The 23,272-nt window shown below is 47.8% G+C and overlaps 1 protein-coding gene across 2 annotated transcripts in view; it reads right to left on the bottom strand.

The window, feature by feature from the left end:
* Nucleotides 1-23,272, bottom strand: part of RFX2 (regulatory factor X, 2 (influences HLA class II expression)) — an 87,206-nt gene that overhangs the window by 14,978 nt on the left and 48,956 nt on the right. The window contains exons 3-7 of one of the 2 annotated variants that reach the window (XM_004689306.2): nucleotides 21,937-22,026; nucleotides 20,097-20,176; nucleotides 18,102-18,363; nucleotides 7,247-7,321; nucleotides 122-303 (exon numbers count right to left, since the gene is read on the bottom strand). In XM_004689306.2, coding sequence (XP_004689363.1) covers nucleotides 122-303; nucleotides 7,247-7,321; nucleotides 18,102-18,363; nucleotides 20,097-20,176; nucleotides 21,937-22,026 — 689 coding nt within the window. The remainder of the gene's footprint in view (nucleotides 1-121; nucleotides 304-7,246; nucleotides 7,322-18,101; nucleotides 18,364-20,096; nucleotides 20,177-21,936; nucleotides 22,027-23,272) is intronic. The other variant, XM_004689307.2, reaches the window with a different exon arrangement.

The following is a 23,272-nucleotide window of genomic DNA, read 5'->3' as shown; positions in this document are numbered from 1 at the left end:
CCGGAAGTGACACTTAGGGTAGGGGGCACCCGCCGGAAGTGACACTTAGGGTAGGGGAGCATGGCGTAGAGGAAGCGGGAGGATGGCGGGGACAAGGCGTGTGGCACTCCCAGCTGCCCACCTGGTGCCCAGGCGCCGTGTCCTCAGGCCCATGAACACAGAGCGGATCAGTTTCCCAAAGGAGGCGGCATTTACGGGGTCCAGCTTGTGCTCCTGGCAGTGCCGGAGGTAGTGGTTGTAAAGAGAGCTCCTGGGGAGACTCACGCCCTCCGCAGTCTCGTAGTTGTCTAACAGCCACTGGAGCTGGGGAGAGAGACACGGGCGCATCGTCACACCAGCGGCACCTCGATGAACACACCTTGAACCAAAATGCAAACCTCCTATGTACTCGTGAAGGGAACCCACGTCTTCCCTCTACTAACGTGGTGCCGAAATTCATCTCTGCTGTCACAGGCTTGAGTTCACGAATCTGAGCAAATGAATCATAACTTCTTTTCACTTGCTTATTTAGTCATTCAATTTCCAGCCTGTGTGTCAAGGTTCCTTGACATGGGGTAGAAAAACCAGCATGTGAGGAGACCGTTTGGGCTTTTTCATCATCAGCTAAATGCCCACACACCCTGCACACCAGGTAAACAACATCCATGGCTAAGCCTGTGAGAACTGGGGCTGACGCCGATGCCAGGAGCGACAGGAAGGTGAGAGAAGTGTCGGCGCGCACAGCACAGTTAGCTGAGAGGATGAACAGATCGGCTAGAACTGAAGCCCGAATCGAGGCAAGAACGGAGACCGAAATGCTGAGAAGACTGTGTGCAGGGCTTTGCGCCCGGGCACAAGGCAGGCTCCAAGGATCCGAAGGTGAAGTCTCTGTCCTGCAGAGGTCAGCATCAAGAGGGCTGGGCTGCCCACGTGGGCAGGCAAGGCCCACATGGCAAGTGTAGAGGAGCCCAGCGTGGAGGGCATCTGTGCCCTGACCAGTCCAGGGGTGTCTGACGTGAACATCGGCGCCCACGGTCACAAGTGGGGTGTGGAGAAAGGCGGGCACCCTCTGCACAGGAGGAGGCCCAGAGGATCGCCCTGCCTGAGGAGTGTGCGGGAGTCGAGGGGTCTGTCTAAGCCACAACCCTGTCTTTGACGGGCTCCCCATAACTGGGACATTCCGAGCCCTGACCCCAGTTGTCCTGCAGGTCCCCAGTCCAGTGTTAACGCTCCCCGACTAGACACTAGCTGGAGTGTCGGCCTGCACCTCCCTTTAAGCAACAGCTTACCGCGGAGAGGCTCCAACGCACAGAGGTAGAAGAGCTAAAGGCACCTGCTGCAACGGCCATCAACTCAGGCCCAAGTTTATCCCATGGGAGCCCCGGCCCTTCCTCTTGCCTGTCCTGGGCCATGCACCTTCGTTGCATTCCTGGGGTCTCCATGCTCTAAAGGGGACCTTTGTTTCCACAAGACAGGTGGGGCCAGCTGGGTGCAATGCTGGAATAATGCGTGTTTCAGGATAGGGCAAGTTTCAGGGGCAGGGGATGGGCAAAGGCAGGGGGTGTGAGATCCAGGTCGGGGAGCAGGTCAGAGGCAGGAGGGGCACCCGAGGGGCTGGCATGGACAGGCAGACACCAGGCATCAGGAAGAGCTAAGGTAACGGGTTCTGCTTGGGAGAGGAGGAGGCTCCGTGGGGGTTGTGGGCTCAAGACAGACGTTGGGCCTGATGGGACAATTTGACACCAAGGGGCCTGGGGGGTGGGGGCACAGAGAGAGGTTCTTGGGGAACACAGGGGCATGCTCTCATGCAGGGGTTGGGGAGGAAGAGCGGAGTGTGGCTGACAACCAAGGCCGGTGTTACAGGCTGCCTGACACAGGGGAAAGTCAGGAGGGGCTCCCCTTCCCCCTCTGGCCCCACAGATGAGTCCGCAGCCACCAGCCCTCGGTGATGTGGGACCGATGCAGCTCCTGCAAACCCTTAGTAGAGCTGTGGTTGAACGGGGCCACCAACCCCTCCGATTACTACAAAGCGCGCCTAAGGTCCTGCTGTTGGCTGTTCTCAGGCGCGCCCCCGTGTGGCCCCTGCGCGCATGGCAGACGGCGTGAACAAGAAGGTGCTCTGGGCGCACCTGTCCAGTGCCAGATGCCACGTCCTAACTCTGGGGTGGGACTCCTGCCTGCATCAATTAGAACAGGAAGACGGGGTGTAGCCAGTGAGGAACGGGGCAGAGGTCAAGGTCACAGGAGCCTGGGGAGGACAGTCAATCACAGGAGGTGCACAAGGTCAAGGGAAATAAGAAATGACCGTGGAAAGGGCTTCCTCTTTTTCAATTGCCCCTTTAGGAAAAGAACATATTTTTCATTTTCCATCAAGCCACTCAGAACTTTACTTTTCACACTTTTCTTAAATGTACTTTTTTTCCTGAAAAAGGTGGCAGGCCAACCCCCTTGTCAAAGTTCCGCTCTGGCCCCTTAGCAGCCATTGATCTATCTCTCCAAGCTTCACCCTGGGATCTTAAAGGTGCCCCAAGAAACACTGACTGAGAAAGGGTCCTGAAGAGCAGGGGGAGGGGAGGCCAGCATGTGGGAGCAGAGAGCTAGGGGGTGCTGGAGCTCCAGACTTTCCTTCTCTCTTTGCTACCTGGGCCTGGGAGAGCAAGGGTGCCGGCCCTAGGGTGCAGTCAGGATTCGAGCTGGGTGGTCACACAGATTCTCGGAGGTGAGGCCAGATTCTGTGGGTAGCGGACTGGAAGGGGCTCTCCATCGGGGCTACGATGGTTCACCTTCAGACACCGCTCGTTCACTTGTTAACAAGAAGGAAGTTTGGAAAGCTGACCCCATGGGTTATCACCCCAGCTCCGTGTTATTTAAGTGAAAAGCAGGCTTTGGGCAATTATGCTGACCTTGACATCAGCAGCAACATGACAAGGAAGCGTGGTTACTGTGCTCCTCAGTGAAGTGGCTACGCCAGAGTGGACACCACTAGCAGTCTCCAAAGAGTAAGTGGCTACGCTGCCTCTCTCCTAGGCACTGCGTGATCCAGAGGGAAGTGGTTAGGGCTGGATGAAGATCAAGTGCTAAACTTTCCCGGTGGGCTGGGAGAGCCGCCAGCGCCTGCTGCTGGTGTTAGGGGTGATACAGAACAAGCACCTGTTAGTGAAACTGAGCTAACTCAAGGTTGCTGTCTCTCCCCACCTCACTCCCTGCAAATAATCTAACCTCAAAGGAACCAGGAACTGTCAAACAAGGAAAGGTGGACAACTGGACAAGAGCTTCCGTTTCGGATTATTCTGCAGTAAGCTCTGTTTGCTTTAGTTCTATGTCAACTTCAAACACGAATACAGAGAACTCTTTCAGTAAAAGGTATGTTTTTATCTGTATTGGTGATCTGTCAGGATGGCACTTTGTTGATGAAACAGATCAAATCCTCCCTTTTAAGGAAAGAAAACAAACCTATAGTTCTGGGTTCCTCAGGAGACTACAAATTGGAAGGGGGGGGGGTGTCCCAGTCGGGACCCACACCCAGTAGGCCTACCCCAGTTAGTCCTGTAGGGCATGTCCTATGATTTGGGGCAGATCTGTCTGACAGTGGCCCCCTGACTACTGATGGCTTCCTGGGGTGCCATACACTGGCAGCTGGGCAGCTTTCCTCAGTGCCAGTGTGGATATAATAGAACTTGACGTTCCCCGTCGACCCCACATTTACTGGAAGCGCCTGTTTCAGGTGCTGAGGCCACAACAGTGCATGAAATGGACAAGTCCCTTCCTTCTGGAAGTGTCCATTCTCATGGGGGAGAGACCCACAGTAAATAAAGACAATGCCCAGAATGAGAAGTGGTGTTAAGTGCTCTGAGGAAAACCAGCTTCACTGAGTGGTGAGTACAAACCAAAGGAACTGAGGAGGAAGGGTTGGTGTTTCAGCTCAGGGAGCAGCCTGTGCAAAGGCCCTGGGCAAGGCCTGGCAAGCTGGAGGCCCATGAGCCTAGAGCAGAGTGATGAGGGGGCGGCAGGGAGGGGGTAAGTGACCGGGAAGAGATGGGGCAGGTCATGCGGGGTCATGAGGTCATGTCAGCTTCGACTCGGACTGGAGGGCTCGGAGCAGAGCCGCGACATGCCCCGACTGAGGTTTGGCAGAACCACTCTGGCTGCTGCCTTGAGGAGGGCCTGCAAGCTGGGTCACAAGCGAGGAGGTAGCCATGACGGCGCATGGGAAGAGGGAAGGGGGGAGTGACCTTGGTGGTGGAAGTGGGAGAAGTGGGCTGATTCTGGATTGCTCTGACAGCGAGACCAAAGAGCACCAGAAATGGGGCGTGACTCGAGGCGGGGCAGCAAGGAGGTGCACCGCTGGGCTGGCAGGGAAGATGCGGGAGGCGCTGGGGTGGTCGGGGGCAGTCAGGGCTGGGCGCTGGACAAGCAGGCAGGTGTATGCGGCGTGGCACTGGGGGCCGGGAGTGGTGCCGTTGGGATGCACTCCCCATCAAGAGCCTGGGTGGGGTCAGCAAGGGATGTGTGTGTGTGTTGGGGAGACTCTGAAAGGCGTCGCAGTCCAAACAAGACAGCCACTAGATGGCCACTAGAGGTGTTGGTCATAATAGCCTGGAGCAACTTTTGGATAAGGGACCCACCATGAAGCTGCCAGCTCTAGCTATGGCCCCCTCGCCCCCCCCATCCCGGAGGGTACAGCTTTGCCACCGCTTCAGACACCAGCAGGTTAAATGATCTTTCACAATTTGTATTACTTGATTCCACAGAGAAGCTGTCACAAAACTTGAACATGATCACTCCCAATCGAGCCTCCCAGGGTCTGGAGACAATGAGAGTTCGCAGTAGGCAGTGGCTGCCTCCCAGGGGTAGCGGCCTTTCGAACCCAAGGTGGCGTCTCTGAGCCAGGAACTGGGGAACAGCAGAGCGGCTGCCCCGGGAGGAGGCGGGCACCTCCCCTGCTCACAGGCCTGTCAGCTCGAGGCTGGGGCCTCGACAGGAGCCCTTGGCACGCGGCAGGCCCGCACCCACACCGAGAACGTTTCCAATCCCCTGCACAAGCATCTTCCTCCTTCCTCTGAAGCCACGATTCATTTTCCTGTCACCTAATTTTACAGACCGCTGGAGGCCCACCCTCTCCTGTGGGGACTTTCCACCCGGCTGGAAGAAACCGGTTAGCCCCCTGGGTCTGAGGCCCTTGAGGCCATCTTGAGAAGCTCCGGGGTGCCCCAGCTCAGGCCAGCTTCCCCAGGCTCGGGCCTGCCCACCTGGGCGGCGCTGCAGAAGGAAACTAACTGCAGAGCACGAGACCAGTCGGCTGACGCTCCTGCTGGGCTCCTCATGCGCTTGAATTTGATCTTGGCACATTTTCTCACGCCCGCTGAGTTTCTGCCCTCAAATTCCAAGACCCCTCCCTGCAGGGAGTGTCTTGTTCTGGCTCTTTTTGCCTTCTAGGTGTAACGCTGATGCCACAACAGAGCCTTTTATTTCTAGAAAGGGGATCTGGGAGGCCATCAGGGACCAGGTCTGCAGGAAGGAGCTCCCCAACCAGGACATCTGAGCTGACAAAGAGGGAGGTTGTGGCCGGTGGTGCCAGCAGTGGATGCAGCCTTGCTGCAGGCAGCACCTGTGACAACCCGACGTGCCCCAGACACACCCACCCTCAGCCATGTCGCCCTTGGAAACGCTCCCCTTCCTTTCACGTGTGCCAAGACTAGATCCGGGGATTTTACTCGAGTGTATATAAAGGACCCTGTCTCCAGGAAGACCCTGTCTCTGCTCTTTGACCCTCAGTGCCCAAACCCCAGGCCCCAGTTCTCCGAGCTCTAGATGGCGGCAACCCAAACACAGATCACAAGGGAGGAAAGAGACGCAGGGAATTCGTCCCTCTAACTCAGGAGTGGAGACTGGAAGGGAAGCAACCAAAGAAAGCTGCCCTCCAAAGGAAAGGTGTTAGAAAGCCGAAGCGACCCCGCAGCCGCTGAGCAGCTCATGCACCTGCCTAAAGGTCTTTCCGATTTTCTGCAGTCACGCTGCTGCCTCACAGTGCTGCCGCCGGGCTTTGGGCCTCGCACCTGCCTGCCTCCCTCTGCTCCCTGAGGCCGCCCAGAGCCTGGCCTCACAGGTGTCTTTAGTGCTAAAGAAACACGGTTCCTGTCCTCTACAGGCTTTTCTTCCCAGTGCGTTTGGAGTTAAGACTTCCTCCCAAGCACACACTGGCGGTTATGGCCTCCCCCAGGGCCCTGCAGGGGCATCGTCCAGCAGGCAAAGGCTGCTGGGCCAAGACCGCCCAGCCCGGAAGGGACGGGGCCCTCGGCAGGTACTGACGCACTTTCTTCTGTTTCATGACCACTAGAGTGAGGCCGCTGAGTGCAGGGTCCTCGCCACTTGTGCTTGAGCAGCGACCCACACCTGTGCCTGATCCAGGAATCCAGAAGTTTCTGGTCCTCTCGCTAGTAGGCTTCTGTCCCCCAGAATCACTGCTTTGAGAGCAACCCCCTCCCTCGGACATAGTAAAGTTTTGATGGGGTCAGTTGGGTTAGTGCTTGAATACAGGGGACTTCCTTTTTCTTTGATGCTTTCATTCTCCAGAGAAAGTCAAAGCAACTGCTCAGAAGCCCATTCTGGCTTTCAAAATGTGTAAAGCCAGAGTACTAAGGGGAGAACTCAATTGTACTGGAGAAGCGCGAAGAGACCAGACTTTCCTTCCCAGATATCCATGGAAAGACAGGCTCTTGTCTGGTCCCCTCACAGGTCCTGTCCTGCCCTACAAGCTGCCCAGACAAGGATCTTTATGCCCTCCTGGCATGGGACCTATGACCAGCGTTTCTCCATGAGACATGTGAAGGAGAAAATCTTCTGTAACCACAGTTAGTTGGAATTAGTGGCTTTGCATGCTTCTTAAATTGCCATTCCTTTTAATGAGCTGATCACAAGAAAAACTAAGAATCTTTATGGCATTCCCAGTACTGTTTTTATTTTTGCTTATTTGGGAATGATTTATAATGTTTATTATTTGCCAGGCATTGCTGGGCATATTTACATAAATTAAGTAACCAAATCCCCATAACCACCAGAAGAGGTAGGTGCTATTATTATATTATTTTCTTTAGGGATAAAGACCCTCTCATTTCTGAAGGGTATTTTTGCTAGCAGTAGATTTCTAGGCTGGCTTTTCCTGTCTTTCCATACTTTTAAATTGTTATTGATTATCTTCATTTGCTTTTAAAATGTCCACGCAGGTTATGAATACAGCCAGGAGACTGCCAGTCATACACGCACTTACATGGCTGTTGAGTAAGCCGCTTTTGTGTGATGTGATCCCTTCGCTTTTTTGGAGGTTTTCAATCGCCATTTCAAGCTAAAGAAAATGTGTGCAGAACAAAACAAAATAGAAAAAAAAAAAAAGGAAATAAGATGGTTAGCATCAGCCAAGATTTGTTTTTATTAATATCCAAATAATGATTCAAGCACCTACAAAATAAAAATAAGGCTTGATGCAGGCAGGGGGGGAGATGGGTTAAGTGGTGAGTTAAGCTGTGGCAAGGAGGGTTACTTGATTACATGCAGATGAGCCCAGGAACCCGTCAAACACAAACAGCAGAATGACATTAAATGGTACAAAGTGGCTATTCAGTTTTAACACATTTGCATGTGCACATGTATGGCATAAACACTTGGTCACTGAATACACGCAATGTAAGGAAGGCCAGCATAATTGCCCGCTGCTCCCTCACAACCATCATCTGTTGTTAGGGAGGACCAGATCAACAGGTCCTAAAGAGCAGCTGGTGGCATTGACTTTTTGGCCTGTTTGCTCCACCACAAGGCCCAGGGTCTCCCTCCTAGATGCCTCGGGGAAATGCCCAAGCCAAAGGTCCAGGTCCTGTCAGGAGGCACAGGAGCCCCTAAACATGAGATACACTCCTCAGAGTTACCAGTGAACTTTACAGAGGGTTGTATGGAAATGAGGGAGGAGTCACCAGGAAAGTCAGAGAGGCCTTCCAGGGGAAGCAGCTTCTAAGTCAGGTTTTAAGGACCACAGAGAGGTGAGAAGCTCGGGGTGAAGCAGGTTCTGCAAAGTTAGAAACACCCGGTTGTGTGTGGCCACCATACTTGTTGAAGTTGACCTTAACTCATACGTGTGAAAGTTAAAATTTAAAACCTACAGCAGCCCACCACAACCACCAGAGAGCTTCAATGGAAGGAAATGAACCTAAAATACATGGTGTCTTTTCTCAAAAGCCCAGGGAAAGCAAAGATTTCAATAACACTTCTGCAAAAAGCAGATTGAATGTGTATTTCAGAAAGTGTAGCTAAACAAACTTCCCAGAGCTGAGTTCTGGGATGAAAGTTACTGCTTTGTCTACCATTTCTTTTGACCACTGTTGTGTGTATCCACTTGCACCATTATACAATACTGTATTGGAAGTTCTAGCCAGGGCAGTTAGGCAATAATAAGAAAAAAAAAGCATTCAAACTGAAAGGAAGAAGTAGAGCTCTCTCTATTTACAGATAACCTGATCTTATTTGTAGAAAATCCCACAAAACTACCATTAGCACTTATAAATGAATTCACCAAACAATACAAGGTCAACATACAAAGATGAATTATTTTTCTAAACAATGAACAATGAGAAAATGAAATTAATAAAACAACTTATAGTAGCACAAAAGAGAATAAAGTGCTTAGAGGAACTAAGGAAATAAAATACCCAGTACACTGAAAAGCACAAAATGTTGAAAGAAAGGAAAGAACAACTAAGCAAACAGAAAGACAGCCTATATTCATGGTTTGGAAGATCTAATATTGTTGCGATGGTATTACTGTCCAAGCTGATGAGAGACTCAGTGTAATCCCTACCAGAATGCTCTACTAAACTTTCAACTGTTTTCAGAAATGAACCAGCTGATCCTAAAAGTCACATGGCACTGCAGTATGAATAGCCAAAACAATCATGAAAGGTAAAGATGAAGTTGGAAAACTCACACTTCTAGATTTCAAAACAGTACAAAGGTACAATAACCTGAGAAAAGGACAGACGTGTGTATCTATATCTATATATAAATATAGATATACCAATGGAACACAACTGAGAGTCAGAAATAATCCCATACATTTATGGTCAATTGATTTCCGACCAGTTGTTAAGATCATTCCATGGAGAAAGAATACGCTTTTCACCAGGGAGAACTGGATAGACAGATGCAAAAGAATGCAATTGGGCCTTTATACCCTATGCAAAAGTCAACTCAAAATGGATCAAAAAACTAAATATAAGAGCTAAGATTATAAAACTCTTAGACGAAAACATGAGGTGATTATGTAAAATAAGGTTACCTTTAATGATTTTGGACTTGGCAATAGATTATTAGATATGACACCAAAAGCACAAACAACAAATGATAACAAAATTTTAAGAAGATAATTGGTCTTTATCAAAATTAAAAACTGTGCATCTAAGGTGTGATGTTCACTATCAAGATGGAAAAGACAACACACAGAATGGGAAAAATTCTTGTAAATCAGGTACCATGTATCTGATAAGAGACTAATACTTAAAATACATAAAACACTCACAACTGAACAACAAAAAGACACTGCTCATTAAAAATGGGCAAAGAACTCCAACAGACACATTGAAAACAACAAGCACATTGAAAAGATGTTATCAGGGAAATGCAAACCACAACCAAAAGATACTACTTGACGTTTACTAATATAGCTGTAAAAAACAAGGAAAAAAGAAAAATAACAAGGGTTGATGAAGATGTGGAGAACTGAAAGCTTCACTGTTGCTTGTGGGAATGGAAAATGGTGTGGCTATTGTGGAAAACATTTTGGCAGGCCCTCAAAAAGCTAAACACAAGTTCAGTTAAACTTCATGACATGGTAATCCCACTCTTAAGTGGATACCCAAGGTAATTTAAAACAGGGGCTCACACAAACACTTGTGCACAAATGTTCTTAGCAGCATGATTCATACTGACAAAAAGCAGACAAACCCACGGTGACAAAAAAGCAGACAAACCTACGGTGACAAAAAAGCAGACAAACCCACGTCGGTCACATATGAGTGCATAAACAAAACATGGTTCATCCATACAATGGAATATTATTCATTCCGAAAAAGGAACGCCTTATCAAGACATGTTACAACATGGATGAGTCTTGCAAATGTTTAAGCAAAGTGAAAGAACCCAGTCACCAAAGGCCACCAATTGTGCGACCCCTCTTATATGTCCAGAACAGGCAAAAACACAGAGGCAGAAGGTGGATTAGTTGCAGAAGCGGAGGAGGAAGGAAGGGGAGTAACTGCTAAGTGGCACAGGATTTCCTTTTGGGGCAATGAAAATATTCTGGAACTATTCTGGAACTAGGTAGTGGAAATCATTGTACAAATATTGCACTAAATACTAAATGATTAAAACTGTGCATTTTATGTTATATGAATTTCAACTCAATAAAAACATATAACTAATTTACAAATCTATCCGTCTTTCAATTTGAAGGAATCTTTTACCTCTGTGCATGTAATTATAACATCATGCACTGGCCACTTTGAAAATACAGGCTGAGTTTGTGGATCTTCCAAATGTTGGTACATTTCATTATACTGAAAATCACATTTGTTATATTACTCGCACTTCCACTGGAAAAATACATATTATTAAAGTTCAGTCTTTTAGGGGTTGAAATGTACTGGTAACAAAATCTGTGAGTTGTTGTCCTGGAAACATCAGGCTCACACCATTCATTTTTGAGAAAATGTCTGCCAAATCTCCAAGTCTGAATAATCATAATTTATCTGTCATTCTTTTGAACAAGAACAGTGTTTCATGAAAAGTGACTAATTTTGTTGACAGCTACTTTCCACCCAAGCTTCTCTTCAAGGTCATGATCCAAATGGCAGGTTTTTGTCATGCAGAATATTAAAAAGATATGTATTCAAGCATTCAGATTTGGTACAATTCATTCTTGCTGTCTCATCAAGAACATTTGTAAGTGAAACTGGCATTTGGTATTTCTCTTTTTCTTTTTCATCATGAGAGCATGGTGGTGTTGATGACAGTGACTGTAGGGGAATTTGATGCCATGGCCTTGATAGGCACCGTCAATTTCAACCAAACTGTCAATGTCTATCAGCGCAAATCACAGCCCAGAGAAAATGGCAACCCAAGGTTTAGTACAGTGAGTCCTCAGAAAAGTCGTTTCCTTCCATGTCCTTTTGTTATAATGTTGATGAGGAAGAAAAAAATCCTGGCTGTCACTGTAGAAAATGTGGAGGACTGGTTTCATTCTTCACCATTTCCTTAAAGGTGCAGCTTCCAAAAGCCTACCAACTACTTTAAACGAGGTTTGACTATATTATTATAAAGACAACTTTGGTCACATGGAGCACCTGAAAGGGTCCTACGGACACCCTGAGATATGTGGGATGGACTCATAAAGAGCGTGTTGATATGACTATTGTAGGAAAGTACAAATTAAGATTTGCTGTTTAAGATCATCAGCGTGGGGTCTGAGGAAGCCCACGGATGCAGAACATTAAATTAATGCACAGCAGAACCTCCCAAGATGTTCACCGTGTTTTAAAATTAAGACGTGGGGTAAACATCTGCAGGTGATAAAGGTCGGCAACACCATCAGCTCCTGAAGGCCAGCTCTAGAGGGCGAGGCCCAGGAGTCAGGCCAGTACTTGGAATTTCTGGGGATTCCTCACATTCCTGGTCCAGTGATTTCTACATTGCAGGGCTCTACACCTCGATCACCCCTCTTGATGTTTGCAGAAACCAGGTTTCAAGAAACCAGGTTTATCTTTAAAGACGCATAAAATGAAAAGTAATTTTACATTTGACTGGAGTTCAAGTTTCTGCTCTTAAAAGTATCCAAGAGCCACCTGCACAGGTCCCATCCCAAACAAGGAGGAGCCAAGCTAGACGCAGTGATGCCAACCTCAGGTGCACATAGCTTTCCCTACAGTCACTTCTGTTTTCCAGTCTTCTGGTAGTTTCCTTTGCATCTTGGTATTATAAACATACCCCTGGCATCTACTTCTTGACTTCCTAAAGATAAACTATTTCTGATCGGTGCAATGTAGCACATCCACTTTGATCGACTTTTTAGCATCATTCGTTCCTTACTAAAAGGATGTCTGGGGAAAGGACATGTACTATGTTTTCAGGGCTTGTTTGGGAAGAGAAAAAAATTGTATAAAGGTTCTTGATCAGATTTAATGTTCCAAGAAACTAACAGTGGTAACAGCAGGTAGCAGATAAATTTTAATAGTTCACAGATGTATTAAAATGAGCAATTACGTAAAACATATGAAAAGAATTTTAAATAAAATAAGGTTGGAACTGAAAAACTTCTTTTCCTCTCATGTGTGATCCTACATAAGAGTTTATCTAGTTGAAGGACTCTATTTGTACCTCGTAAGGGCACTGACTATATTTCCTCTGAGTTCATTCGTGTTTGCGCCCATGGCCACTCTTATGATATGTAACCTCTCTAACATGGGCTGCTGGACCATCTCTGCAAAGGCTCAGCAACAACCAGTGTCAAAGTGACACCCTCATTTCCAAGTAGTGTCTGACAGAATTTGATATGGGGACTGTGCCTCATGCGGCTAGAAGTGGAAGGGGGAGGTGATGTTTCTGCCAGGACTGAGGGGGGTCAAGGAGGCATTCACAAGGCCACCCTGAGGGAGTTGCTCATTCTTAAGGTTGTGCCAGGCCAGGATGCTGTTTGCCCCTCCCTGTCCCAGCCCTGCCTCAACTTCTCCCTGCCCCCTGGCCATGGAAGCCATTACCAACTGCCTGCTGTACGCTTTATGGAGCATTTTACCCCTTCACACTTCCTGCCATCATTTCCCCAACTGGGGTTGAATTACATTCAATCCTACTGCTTGTGTTCATCACCGAATCCTCTGTGGCTACCTTTCGGAGCCAGCTCTTACAGATTAGGACTTGGCAAACGTTTTCCGTAAGGGAGAGGTGTCAATATTTGGGGCTTTGTGGACCAGGAAGGTCTCTGCCACAAATTCCCTGATGTTGGACAGCAGCTACAGGTGTTGTATGAATGAGTGGGCATGGCTGTGTGCCCATAAGACTTCACAGACAAAAGCAGGTAGCTGGCTGGATTTGACAGAAGGGGCAGCTGCCTGTTGACTGTGCCCTATAATTCTACTGAGTAACTGAGTTGCTCACAGAATTACCCTGTACAGAAGGGTCAGACTTTATCACAAAACTAATTTTTAGAGTTCTATAGGTCTAGAGGCGACACATGGCTCATGAGTGTATTAAATGTCACTGTTACACACTTAAAGTGCTGGATTTTGCAGTGTGAATTTTACAATAAAATCGATGAAGTAAACCATACATGTGGTTAGAATATTCACATAGAAGAAAAAAATAGATTTAAAAAAATCAAGTCTTGGGCCCTCCCTGGTGGCGCAGCGGGTTAAAGCACAGCACTGAGAATCTAAAGCCGCTTCCACATGAGTTCGATTCCCGCCTGCCCCGGAGGTGACCACATGGTGTGGCAGACCTCTCCTGACCCACCCGCTGCTCCCCTCAGCAGTGTACTTCATCCATCTGCCTGTTCTGTTCCCCACTCTGTCTCTGGTGAAGCCTCTCACCGCCCCTGAGCCTCTGGCCTGTACCCCAGTTCTGTATGCACAAATAAATAAATCTTTAAAAAAAAAAAAATCAAGTTTTTCCATTTTCATTCTTTCCGATTTCACGGAAGTGATCTCTGGTTATCATTTTAACAGCTGAGTTGTTTAGTTCTTTTTATCATTTCCAAATGTTTAAACAATAACAATTCAATTTTTTAATTTATCAATTAGCTTTTGAAGAACTTCTCATCTGAAATAATTTCAGACTTACAATTTACAAAACGTAGCATAAAGAAAGCCAGTATCCCCAGAACTAGTCTCCCCGAAGGTTACCATCCCGCTCGGACCTCAGTGCAATGAACCCCTGACAATCACAAGGCCAATCACAAGGCCTTCTTAGAGTGTAGTAAGTCACCACACTAGCATCCTTTCTGGGCCAGAATCCAACCAAACTTGATGCCGAGATTACTTTGCGTACAAAGTCAGGAATGGAGAGCAGCTGACTGGCAGACGGGGTTTATGAGGCCAGCCACGCTGAGCCACGGTTGCACGTGACACATGAGGTGGGTCTGTCACTTCGAACAGAAACATGGTAAAGTAATCGAGACTTTTCAGAATAAGCCCAAGATTATTTTTCACGATGACAGTCTTTAATGTTGTCACTAAAGGCAGAGCAGAGACTAAAATTTCAGGTGCATCTTCTGAGGGACACCCCTCAACAAACACAGGTGCCGCCACCACCTATGCAAAGAAACTTGCAAAAACACCACTTCAAAAGTGGCGACATCAAAACCTCACATTTCGGCAGTTTACTTTTTAGATTTATACTACTAATGACATTTGAACTAGAAATAAAGACAAGAAAATTTGTCACCAAAAGCCCAAAGTCACTCCTTGAGTTTGTGAGGTGAGTCTTCAACTCTGGTCTTCACGCTCTGTTTTCAGGTTTAACTACAAAATCTGACATAAAAAACCTAGCAGATGTCAAGCATCAGATGCAGGAGCCATGTTTTATTTCTGTTGCAAACTCACAACCATCTCTATTTCTGGCTTCTGGAAAGTCCCTCAGATTTTGGAGGCATATTTGTGAGCTGTTCCCATGCCAAAAACAAGGCAGTTGGAGGTCAGCAATCGGAGTCTTATGAGATAACTCCTGGAGCTTTCAGTGCAGTGAGCGGTGTGTAAACACAGCTCACTTGTGGATTTCCAATCAATTAAAAAACTCATTTCTTCTAGAGCAACCCAGATGAGAGGCCACAAGCACTTGTAGCCTGGGGTCAGAGCTGCACTTCACTTACAATGAGATGACATGTACCATAGAGATTGTGACCACTTTCAGTAAATTTGATTTTAGTAAATTTTATTTTTTTTAAATAACTATAAATTGATGCATCTGCTGACATTGAACCTTATTAACATATTCATGAAATTTAATCAGTCTGTAGAGAATGCTTTCTGATCAATAATAGCTCTAAATGTAGGCTCACCCATTAACCCTCTGAGGAGATAGCATGTTTGCTTTTCTGGGGCCACTGTCATGGCCTCTAGAAACCTAGTGACTTCTCTCCTGCCCTCGGAGTCCACCCTATGGAGCACTCTGGATACAGACAGAGGGATGTAAGGGGTCTCTCTGATGTCAAGGTGACCCCGACACACACCCAGAGGACAGGGATGAGGCTAGAATATCACCTTCTATTTCAGACTTGTCCCACATCAAATTAGAAGTTATTTTCTAATTGACAGTCAATAGTAATCCACCTTATTAACAGTCTAAAGAAGAAAAAAACCCACAATCATATCCATAAAGAAAGAGCATTTGACAAGACTCAACATGTACTTAGAACAGATTCTCAGAACTAGAAATAGAAAGAATTCCCTCAACCCGATAAAGGGCATTTACAAAAACCTCCAGTTGTCACTGTACTTAGTAAGGAAATCTGGAGGCTTTCCCCCTAAGACTGAGAGCAAGGCAAGGGTGCCTTCTCCTACTTCAACTCCTATTTAACTTCAAACTGCAAGAACCAGGCAGTGCAAAAAGCCAAAAGAAATAAAGCCATTTGGAAATGAAGAAATAAAATTATTCCTATTTGCAAGCAATAGAAAAGGTTGCGGGATGCAAGGCCAAGAGCTAAATATCAACTGTAGTATTTCCACATGCTAGCAATGAACAACTGGAACCTGAACCTGAAATTAAAATGAACACCATTTATAACTCCAAAAACAAAATAAATAAATCTAACAAAATTGGTACTAAATAAAAATTATACTAAAAATACTGCATACTAAAAATTACAAACGTTGATGAAAGAAATCAAAGAGAAGCTAAGTGGAGAAAACATACCATATTTATGGATAGAAAACTGAACATAGTGAAAATGTCACATCTCCCCAAATTGAGGTACAAGTTTAATGCTATTTAATGAAAGTCCTACTAGGAACTTCTTTATAGATATAGATAAACTGACCTAAAATTTATATAGAAAATTCTACATTTATGTAAATAGCCAACAAATTAGTGAAGAATAAAGTGAGAGTAACTCTAAGACTTATTCCAAAGCTATGGGAATTAAGACAGAGTGGAAATGATGAAGGGAGAGGCACACAGATCAATGAACAAAACAGAATATACTGACATGGAACCACACATACACTCAGACAGTCAAATTTTTACAAAGGTGTAAAAAGAATCAAATGGAGGAAAAGGTTAGTACTTTTAACAAATGATGTTGGTACAGCATGCATAAAAATAGACCTTGACCTAACCCTTTATCTTATATAAAAGTGAATCACAGGTAAATGCAAAACTATAATACACTTTTCAAATAAAACATAGGAAAAAATCTTCATGACCTGGAGTTCTTTGGCATAGTCCAAAAAAGAAAAATTGATAAACTGGATTTGATCAAAATTATCAAAAAATCTTATTTTTCTCTGCAAAAGATATCTTGAGAGAATGAAGAGACATGCTAAATAAGCCTAGGAGAAAATGTCACATATTTGACAGTAGGCTTGTATTCAGAATATATACAGAATTCTCAAAAGTCAATAGTAAGAAAACAAATATCCTAGTTAAAAAATAGGTAAATGACATGAACTGACACTTTACTGAAGAACAGTTACAAAAAGAAAATAATCACATGGAAAGCTGCTTATCATCACCAATGAGTAAGAAAACGCAAACCACAAAAACAAGATACCACTACACACCTATTAGAATGGCTAAAATAAAAAAATGCTGACAATGTTAAGTGCTGACAATGAGGTAGAGCAATAGAAACTCTTATACATCACTGGGGGGGATGCAAAATTAAACAACCACTCGGGGAATGGCTGGTGGTTTCTGATAAAGTTAAACACACTTACCATGGGAGTCAGCAATCCCAATCGTAGGTATTTATTCAAAAGAAAGGAAAACACAAGTACATACAAAAACCTGTATGTGAGTGCTTATAGTAGCTTTAGTCATGATCACCAAAACCTGAAATCCACCCATATGGCCCTTATCTGGTGAGTGGAGAAGCAAACTGTTGTATAATGGAACACTACTCAGTATTAAAGAAAAACTACTGGCTCATGCAACAGCTCAAACTGATCTTAAAGAAGCCATATTGAGTGAAAGAAGCAGGTCTCAAAGATTACCTATTGCATGATTTCATTTATATGACATTCCCAAAAAATCAAAGCCACAGTGACAGAGAATGGATCAGTGCTTGCCAGAGGTTGTAGGGAGTGAAAGGTCATGGCTACAAAGAAACCTCACGAGGGGGCTTTTCAGGGGGATGTACCCACTCTGAGCCCTGAATGTGACGAGAGTGACACAGATCTGTAAGAGCTGAAACTCATTGGACAGTACACCGCAAACGCTCAACATTTTTCACTTAAAAAATTTCATTTTGTTCACTGAAATGTTTTCATTTAAATTTTTAAATGTTCATTTAAAAAATAAAACATGGGAAATGTGGTGTTAAAAGCAGATACGTTTTCCATCAGAATAGCCCCGTGCTGCCCGACAACATGTCAGTCAGCAACAGAAGGCGTAAACAGCTGGTCCCAGGAGCCTCTGTGTGTTGTGGCTGACCCAGTGAGGCTGCTGTAACCCTGATGATGGATCACTTGATGAAGCATTTGTTATCAGGTGGTGTGTGACTTGTAACTGCTTTGGATGGGCACACAGGAGGAATGATTTGGCATCACTCTACAGGGAAAGTTCCTCTCGTTCAGCTCACTCCAATTTTCATATGGGTAGACTGGCAGATGTCTTTATGTGGCTGATAAAAACGATGATACCAAGGACACCAATCACAGCTCAGCATCGCTCAGCATGGAGATGCTTTATTCCTACACAATTTCCCAAGAGCCCTCTTTTTACCATTGGAAGAATTGAGGTCCATCGAGATTTGCCTTGGGTCACGCCATCCCACGGAAGCTGGCGGGGCTCCAGGCTGCCTTCTACTCACCATCCCTGTTGCTGTGGAGTCTACTGTGGGTCTAACCTGCTGCCCCCAGGAGCCTCGTACATACCGTAGCTGGTGATGACCGGGAAGTGTGGGCCAGGGAGTGTCTGGTGCTGTCCATCCCCCCGTGGATGAGATAGGCTCCCGCGCTGGAGACGATGGGGCTCCCTCCGACATCCATGGTGATGCCCACCATGCTGTGGGAGGGGACTGCGGGCGGGGAGGAGCCTGCCACGGTCACCTGGGCACCGCCCGGGGCCTCAAAGTAAGAAGCCGCACTGCTGGGGGCGTACATCTGAGGCTCGGGGTTGTAGGTGTAGGCCGTCCGTCTGTCAGAAAGAGAGAAAGTACTTCCTCTGAGTCTCCAAGGAGTCCAGCAGAGCCTCATGGAGAAACTGCAGCCCCAACACCAAGCATCTGGAGTGAGTTAGCTTTGAGACACTCAGGCCACGCAGCGTCAAGGTGATCATCTCTGACATATTCAGGGTTACAGGCTGACTCGTGGAGAACTCATCTTTAAAAATTCCAAGTACAGCAAGGGGTCACCTGGGTGGGGGGGCTCCTTGTGGAGAAGGAACACTTTTGGATCTTATGGTGGCTACATGAGAACTACACATCGGATAAAACTACCCACACGTGTGCCCACAGAGACGTAGAAGGACTGGTGAAGTGAACAAGGCCAGTAGCCAGTTAGCATACTGTCCCAGGGTCAGTGTCCTGGTTTTGATACTGGAAGATAGTTCCAGATGTCCCTGCTGAGAGAGGCTGAGTGAAGGGCACACAGAGCTCTGTGTGCTAAGTCTGTAGCTTCCTATGAGTTTGACTCTTTCAAAACAAAACGTTTTAGAAAAGTGAAATGGCATAATAAAAAGAATTTCTAAGCGATACCAAAATATCTGTTTCATCCAGGCACGCCTTGAAGGTACGGGCTCAGTTCGAGGCCACCGCAACAAAGCTAATCAGGCGATACGCAAGTCACAGCAATGCTTGGGTTTCCCAGGCCTCTCAAAGTTATGGTCGCTCTCCGTCAGCTGTGGCGCGTACAACGGCATGACATCTCAAAGCAAACACCGACAACCAAGCCAAACGACAGGAACCCAAAGGATGTGCCTTAATTAATGTGATTCAGAGCCAGCAAGAACGCACGGGCCGCTGGGAAATGGCAGGGCCGACCACCCGACACTGGTTGCGCAAACCTTCGATCAGTAAAAAGTGCAACAAATCGGCCAAGTGAAAGAAAGTGCGACCCAGTCAGGCATGTGTGCCCCTGCCACAGTGGAGCAGAGGCTGTGTTAGGGCTGGGTTCCTTAGTGGTAACTGGAGGCCAGGGTCGCGTCCTGAGGGAAGGCCCCTCTGGGTGGCGCAGGGGCCCGAGGCCCGGGCTCTCCTGCCCTGTCCCCGAGGTGACAGCAAGGTGGAACCGCAGTACAAGCAAAGCCAGGAAGTAGACATGTACCGACCCTGCCCCTCGTGTGTGCGTGTGTGCACTGAAACTGTCCGTGTGGTGCGAAAGAAACTCCCACAACTCCAGCAATCACAGCTCTTACAACCACAACCAAACCCACGTGCCCAATCCCTGAGCTTCCAGGGAGGTCACTGAAGCCAAACAAAAACCAGACTCCTGTCTCAGCCACCATGAACTTCATGAGAAATGTATTACTTTTTGCCCCAAGCACCCCAAAAAGCAGGAAACTCTACAAGTCCCCGACAAACTGAAAATTCAGTTTTTCCAACATCCTAAAAGCCAGAGGTTCACAAAGGTCAAAGTGAAAAAGCAGACAAGCATCTTCAAATTTAGAAGGTGGATTAGGGGGTGTGTGTGTTTTAAGACTAACTTTTCTAGAAGTAACAATGGCCTGTGACTTCTGAAATCTCCACAGGGGTGTGAAGTCCTCCCACCCCCTTGATAGCTCCACACATCCCCCCAAGGAGAGGGAAAGGAGTTTGTGCAAACACAACCCCAAATGAACACAGGTGGGAGAGGAGTGAAAGAAGGTTCTGGATGTGGCTTATGGGTCTCTGAGGATTCTTTCTGAGCAGAGGGGAGAAGAAACCAACGTACAAGGCTCCATTTGTGTAGACGGCGTCTCCCCCTTCCACGTACTGTACTTGAGGGGGGTACACGTGCTGCACGGATTGGACCTGAAACAACATCAGACACGTGGGTTACACACAGCCGTTTCCTGAGTTTCTCAAGATGGAAATATTTTCTATCTCCTGTCCTGAACATACCATATTACATCACACTTTTCCCCACCCACAGTTGACCCTTCTAGAAAGAAACTGGGAGCGTCAGCTGATGACCCCAGGAGAGCCCAGGGCTCTGGGGCAGAACTCCAAACTCCCCACAGAGGGAAGAACCTTCTTAGATGTCTTCGGGGTTTGAATGAAAATCCCAGTTAGGGGTTTTGAGGAAATCAAGGGCAGGTCTGGCGTGGCCTCTCTAGCGCTTTGTGTGCAGCAGCCAGAGGGGCGACTGCCCGAGGGCAGCCCAGCGTGGTGGGTGGGCATAGTGCCCGGGAGCAACAGGCGGGTTGTGAGGAGCTCTGGGGCTGAATGCTGGGCGGGGCGCCAGGGGAGGCAGCAAGAGCAGGAGCCTGGGTGAGAGGCAGAACCTGCCCCAGCCTTTGCTTCTCTCCCAGGACTCCAGAAGCCTTCTCCAGTCACACTGACATGGTCACCCGACAAATGCCCCAAACCACCACTGGCCTGAGCTGGAGCCCCACGCGGACTCAGCCCTCTGCATTTCACTCATGATCCTTTAAAGCAGGAGCTGGACTCATTTTACTTCAGCATCTCACAGAGCACAACCTGACAGCTTTGGCCAGTGAGTCCGATCTGCCCCACCTGTTTCTGCGAGCAAAGTTTGGTCAGCACACACAGTGTACGCCCTCCCTCACCCCCTGCTATTTTCGTGAGACGAGAGCAGAGTCGAGTGCGTGTGCCAGAGACTGGTCAGAAAAGGCTTAAAAAGTACTCCAGTCACACACCATTAATGACGGGGACATGTTCTGAGGAACGTGTCACTGGGCGAGCTCATCACTTAAGCTACACTCGCAGGGTGAGTAGCTGCACAAACCGAGGTGGTGTAGGCCCCTCCATGCCTGTCAAGACCCCTGTCATATGCCTGGCCCCTGGGACTGAAAATGTTAAGCAGCACATGGCTGTAACTGGTGTGTGGCAGGACAGATTTACCAGCCCCTGTCCTAGATTGTGCTGCTCTCTGATCGCCGTGCGGCTGGCTGGCTGGTGAGCCCATGCATTCAGGCTTGTTCCCAGATGATTTAACTTCACAAAGACGCGCCTCCTCTACTGCAGGTGGGTTTCCTCCCCAGGAGGGGCCACGTTTCTCCAATCCAGAAATCTCCGTGTTCCTCCCTCAGCTTCCCACAGTCTATGGACATGCTGATTTGCACGCCAAATGCTTGCTGGATTTCTGAATGAATAACAAGGTCACGTTTTCCCAGCTCACTGCGCTACTATCTGCAGCAAGTATTTTTTTTGTCTTCTCTAAATATAGCTTCCGGGCCCTCCCTGGTGGCACAGCAGGTTAAAGCACAGCACTAAGGGGCTAAAGCCACTTCAGGAAGAGTTCAACCCCTGCCCCGAGGTGACCACATGGCGCAGCAGACTTCTCCTGACCCACCCGCTGCTCCCCTCAGCAGTGTTCTTCATCATTCGGCCTGTCCTGCTCCCCACTCTGTCTCTGGTGGATCCTCTCACCCTCCTTGCACCTCTGGCCTGCACCCCAGCTCCGTAGGCATAATAAGTCTTTAAAATAAATAAATAAATAGATATAGCTTCCAAGAAAACCTTCTGGTAAGGCACAGAAGATAAGACTCAAGAAGGGAGCAGCGACACAGAAAAGGGTGTCTTTAGGGTCCCATCACCTGTGCTGTTACCTGCTGTGGCACCTGCTGGACTCTGGGGAGGGAGACGGGCTGCATCTGGGCCCCTTTGGGAGCCGACCCCGCTGCCTGGACCAGCACTCTCTAAAAGGGAAGCAGAGGAGGAGGTTAGATTTTCAGAGATTAGGACTCAAGTGAACACAGATCCCACCCCGAGCACCTGAGTGGCTCACCCATGGCATTTACTGAAGACTCAGTGGGCTGGCAAGAAAGGGCTGGGGGGCGCTCATGTGTGCATCTCCCTCTGGAGAGCTCTGGGCTTGCCTCCACTTCCCACACAAGGGATATGTGAGTGGCCCAGTAAAGGCCCAGGGCCTCACAATACAAATTCTAGAACCAAGACTCAGGTCCAGGTCCCCTGCCTGGGCCCACTGCTGGACTCCTGGGCTCAAGTCTTCGCAGTGGGTCTGGTCTTGGCACTGAATGCTGACTAGACACACAATGCTGTGAGGATGCACAAGCTCACGTCGTCGGCCCTCGAGGGGAGAGAGGGACAGGAGAGGTTTCTGTTTATTTAAGGCTGGGGTTTTAGAAGGCACTGACTGTGATTCTGATTTTTCTGGACCCTCAATGATTGGTTGTGGTGAGTGTGCAGGATTTGCCTTAAAACCACCTCTGTACAGAGAGACTCCAGCGGGGCCTGACTCCAGGCCCTCACAACCAAAGACAAAAGAGCACAGATGCTACAAAAACCAACAGGATGAACGGATAAAAAAGGTGAGGTCTGCCCGCATGGTGGGCTGGTACTGGGCCGTGGAAGGGAGATGCTGACGAGTGAGAAGTGGGCGCTGAGCCTCGAACACCCGGCACTCAGGGAGAAGCCAAGCACGCAGAGCCACCGGAGTGTGCCCCAGACGAGAAGTGTCCAGGACAGGCGCAGCCCCAGAGAGTGGAGCTGCGGGGCCAGGGGTGCAGAGTGACTGCTGATGGGGACGGGGCTTCCTTTCGGGGTGATGGGTGTTATGGATAGAGGCGGGGGTTGGACAACACTATGTGTAACGTGCCGCTGAACTGCACACTTTAAAACGTTAATTTTATTTCATGTGAACTCTCCTCATATAAATACACTAGAGCAATAAGGATTTAGTCGCACTCTGAAGCTGAGCTGTCTTAGTAGTAAACCAGGTGACTAGCCACTGGCCGTTTCCATTTTTTTCTATTTAAATAAATGCTAAGATTCAAGTCCTCAGGCCTACCGGCTGCACTGCCAGGGCTCATAATCTCACCACCATGGAAACTTCTGCTGGACAGTGCAGGACCGAGGGAGGAGGAGGAGGGCACATCACAGCCCCCCAGCCCGGAACAACGCCTCCCTTTCAGTCCGCAACCC

The sequence above is a fragment of the Condylura cristata genome, unplaced genomic scaffold, assembly GCF_000260355.1.
Source record: "Condylura cristata isolate star-nosed mole 26May11 unplaced genomic scaffold, ConCri1.0 scaffold00025, whole genome shotgun sequence".
Classification (NCBI taxonomy): Eukaryota; Metazoa; Chordata; class Mammalia; order Eulipotyphla; family Talpidae; genus Condylura; species Condylura cristata.
This window is presented reverse-complemented; position numbering and strand designations above follow the sequence as displayed.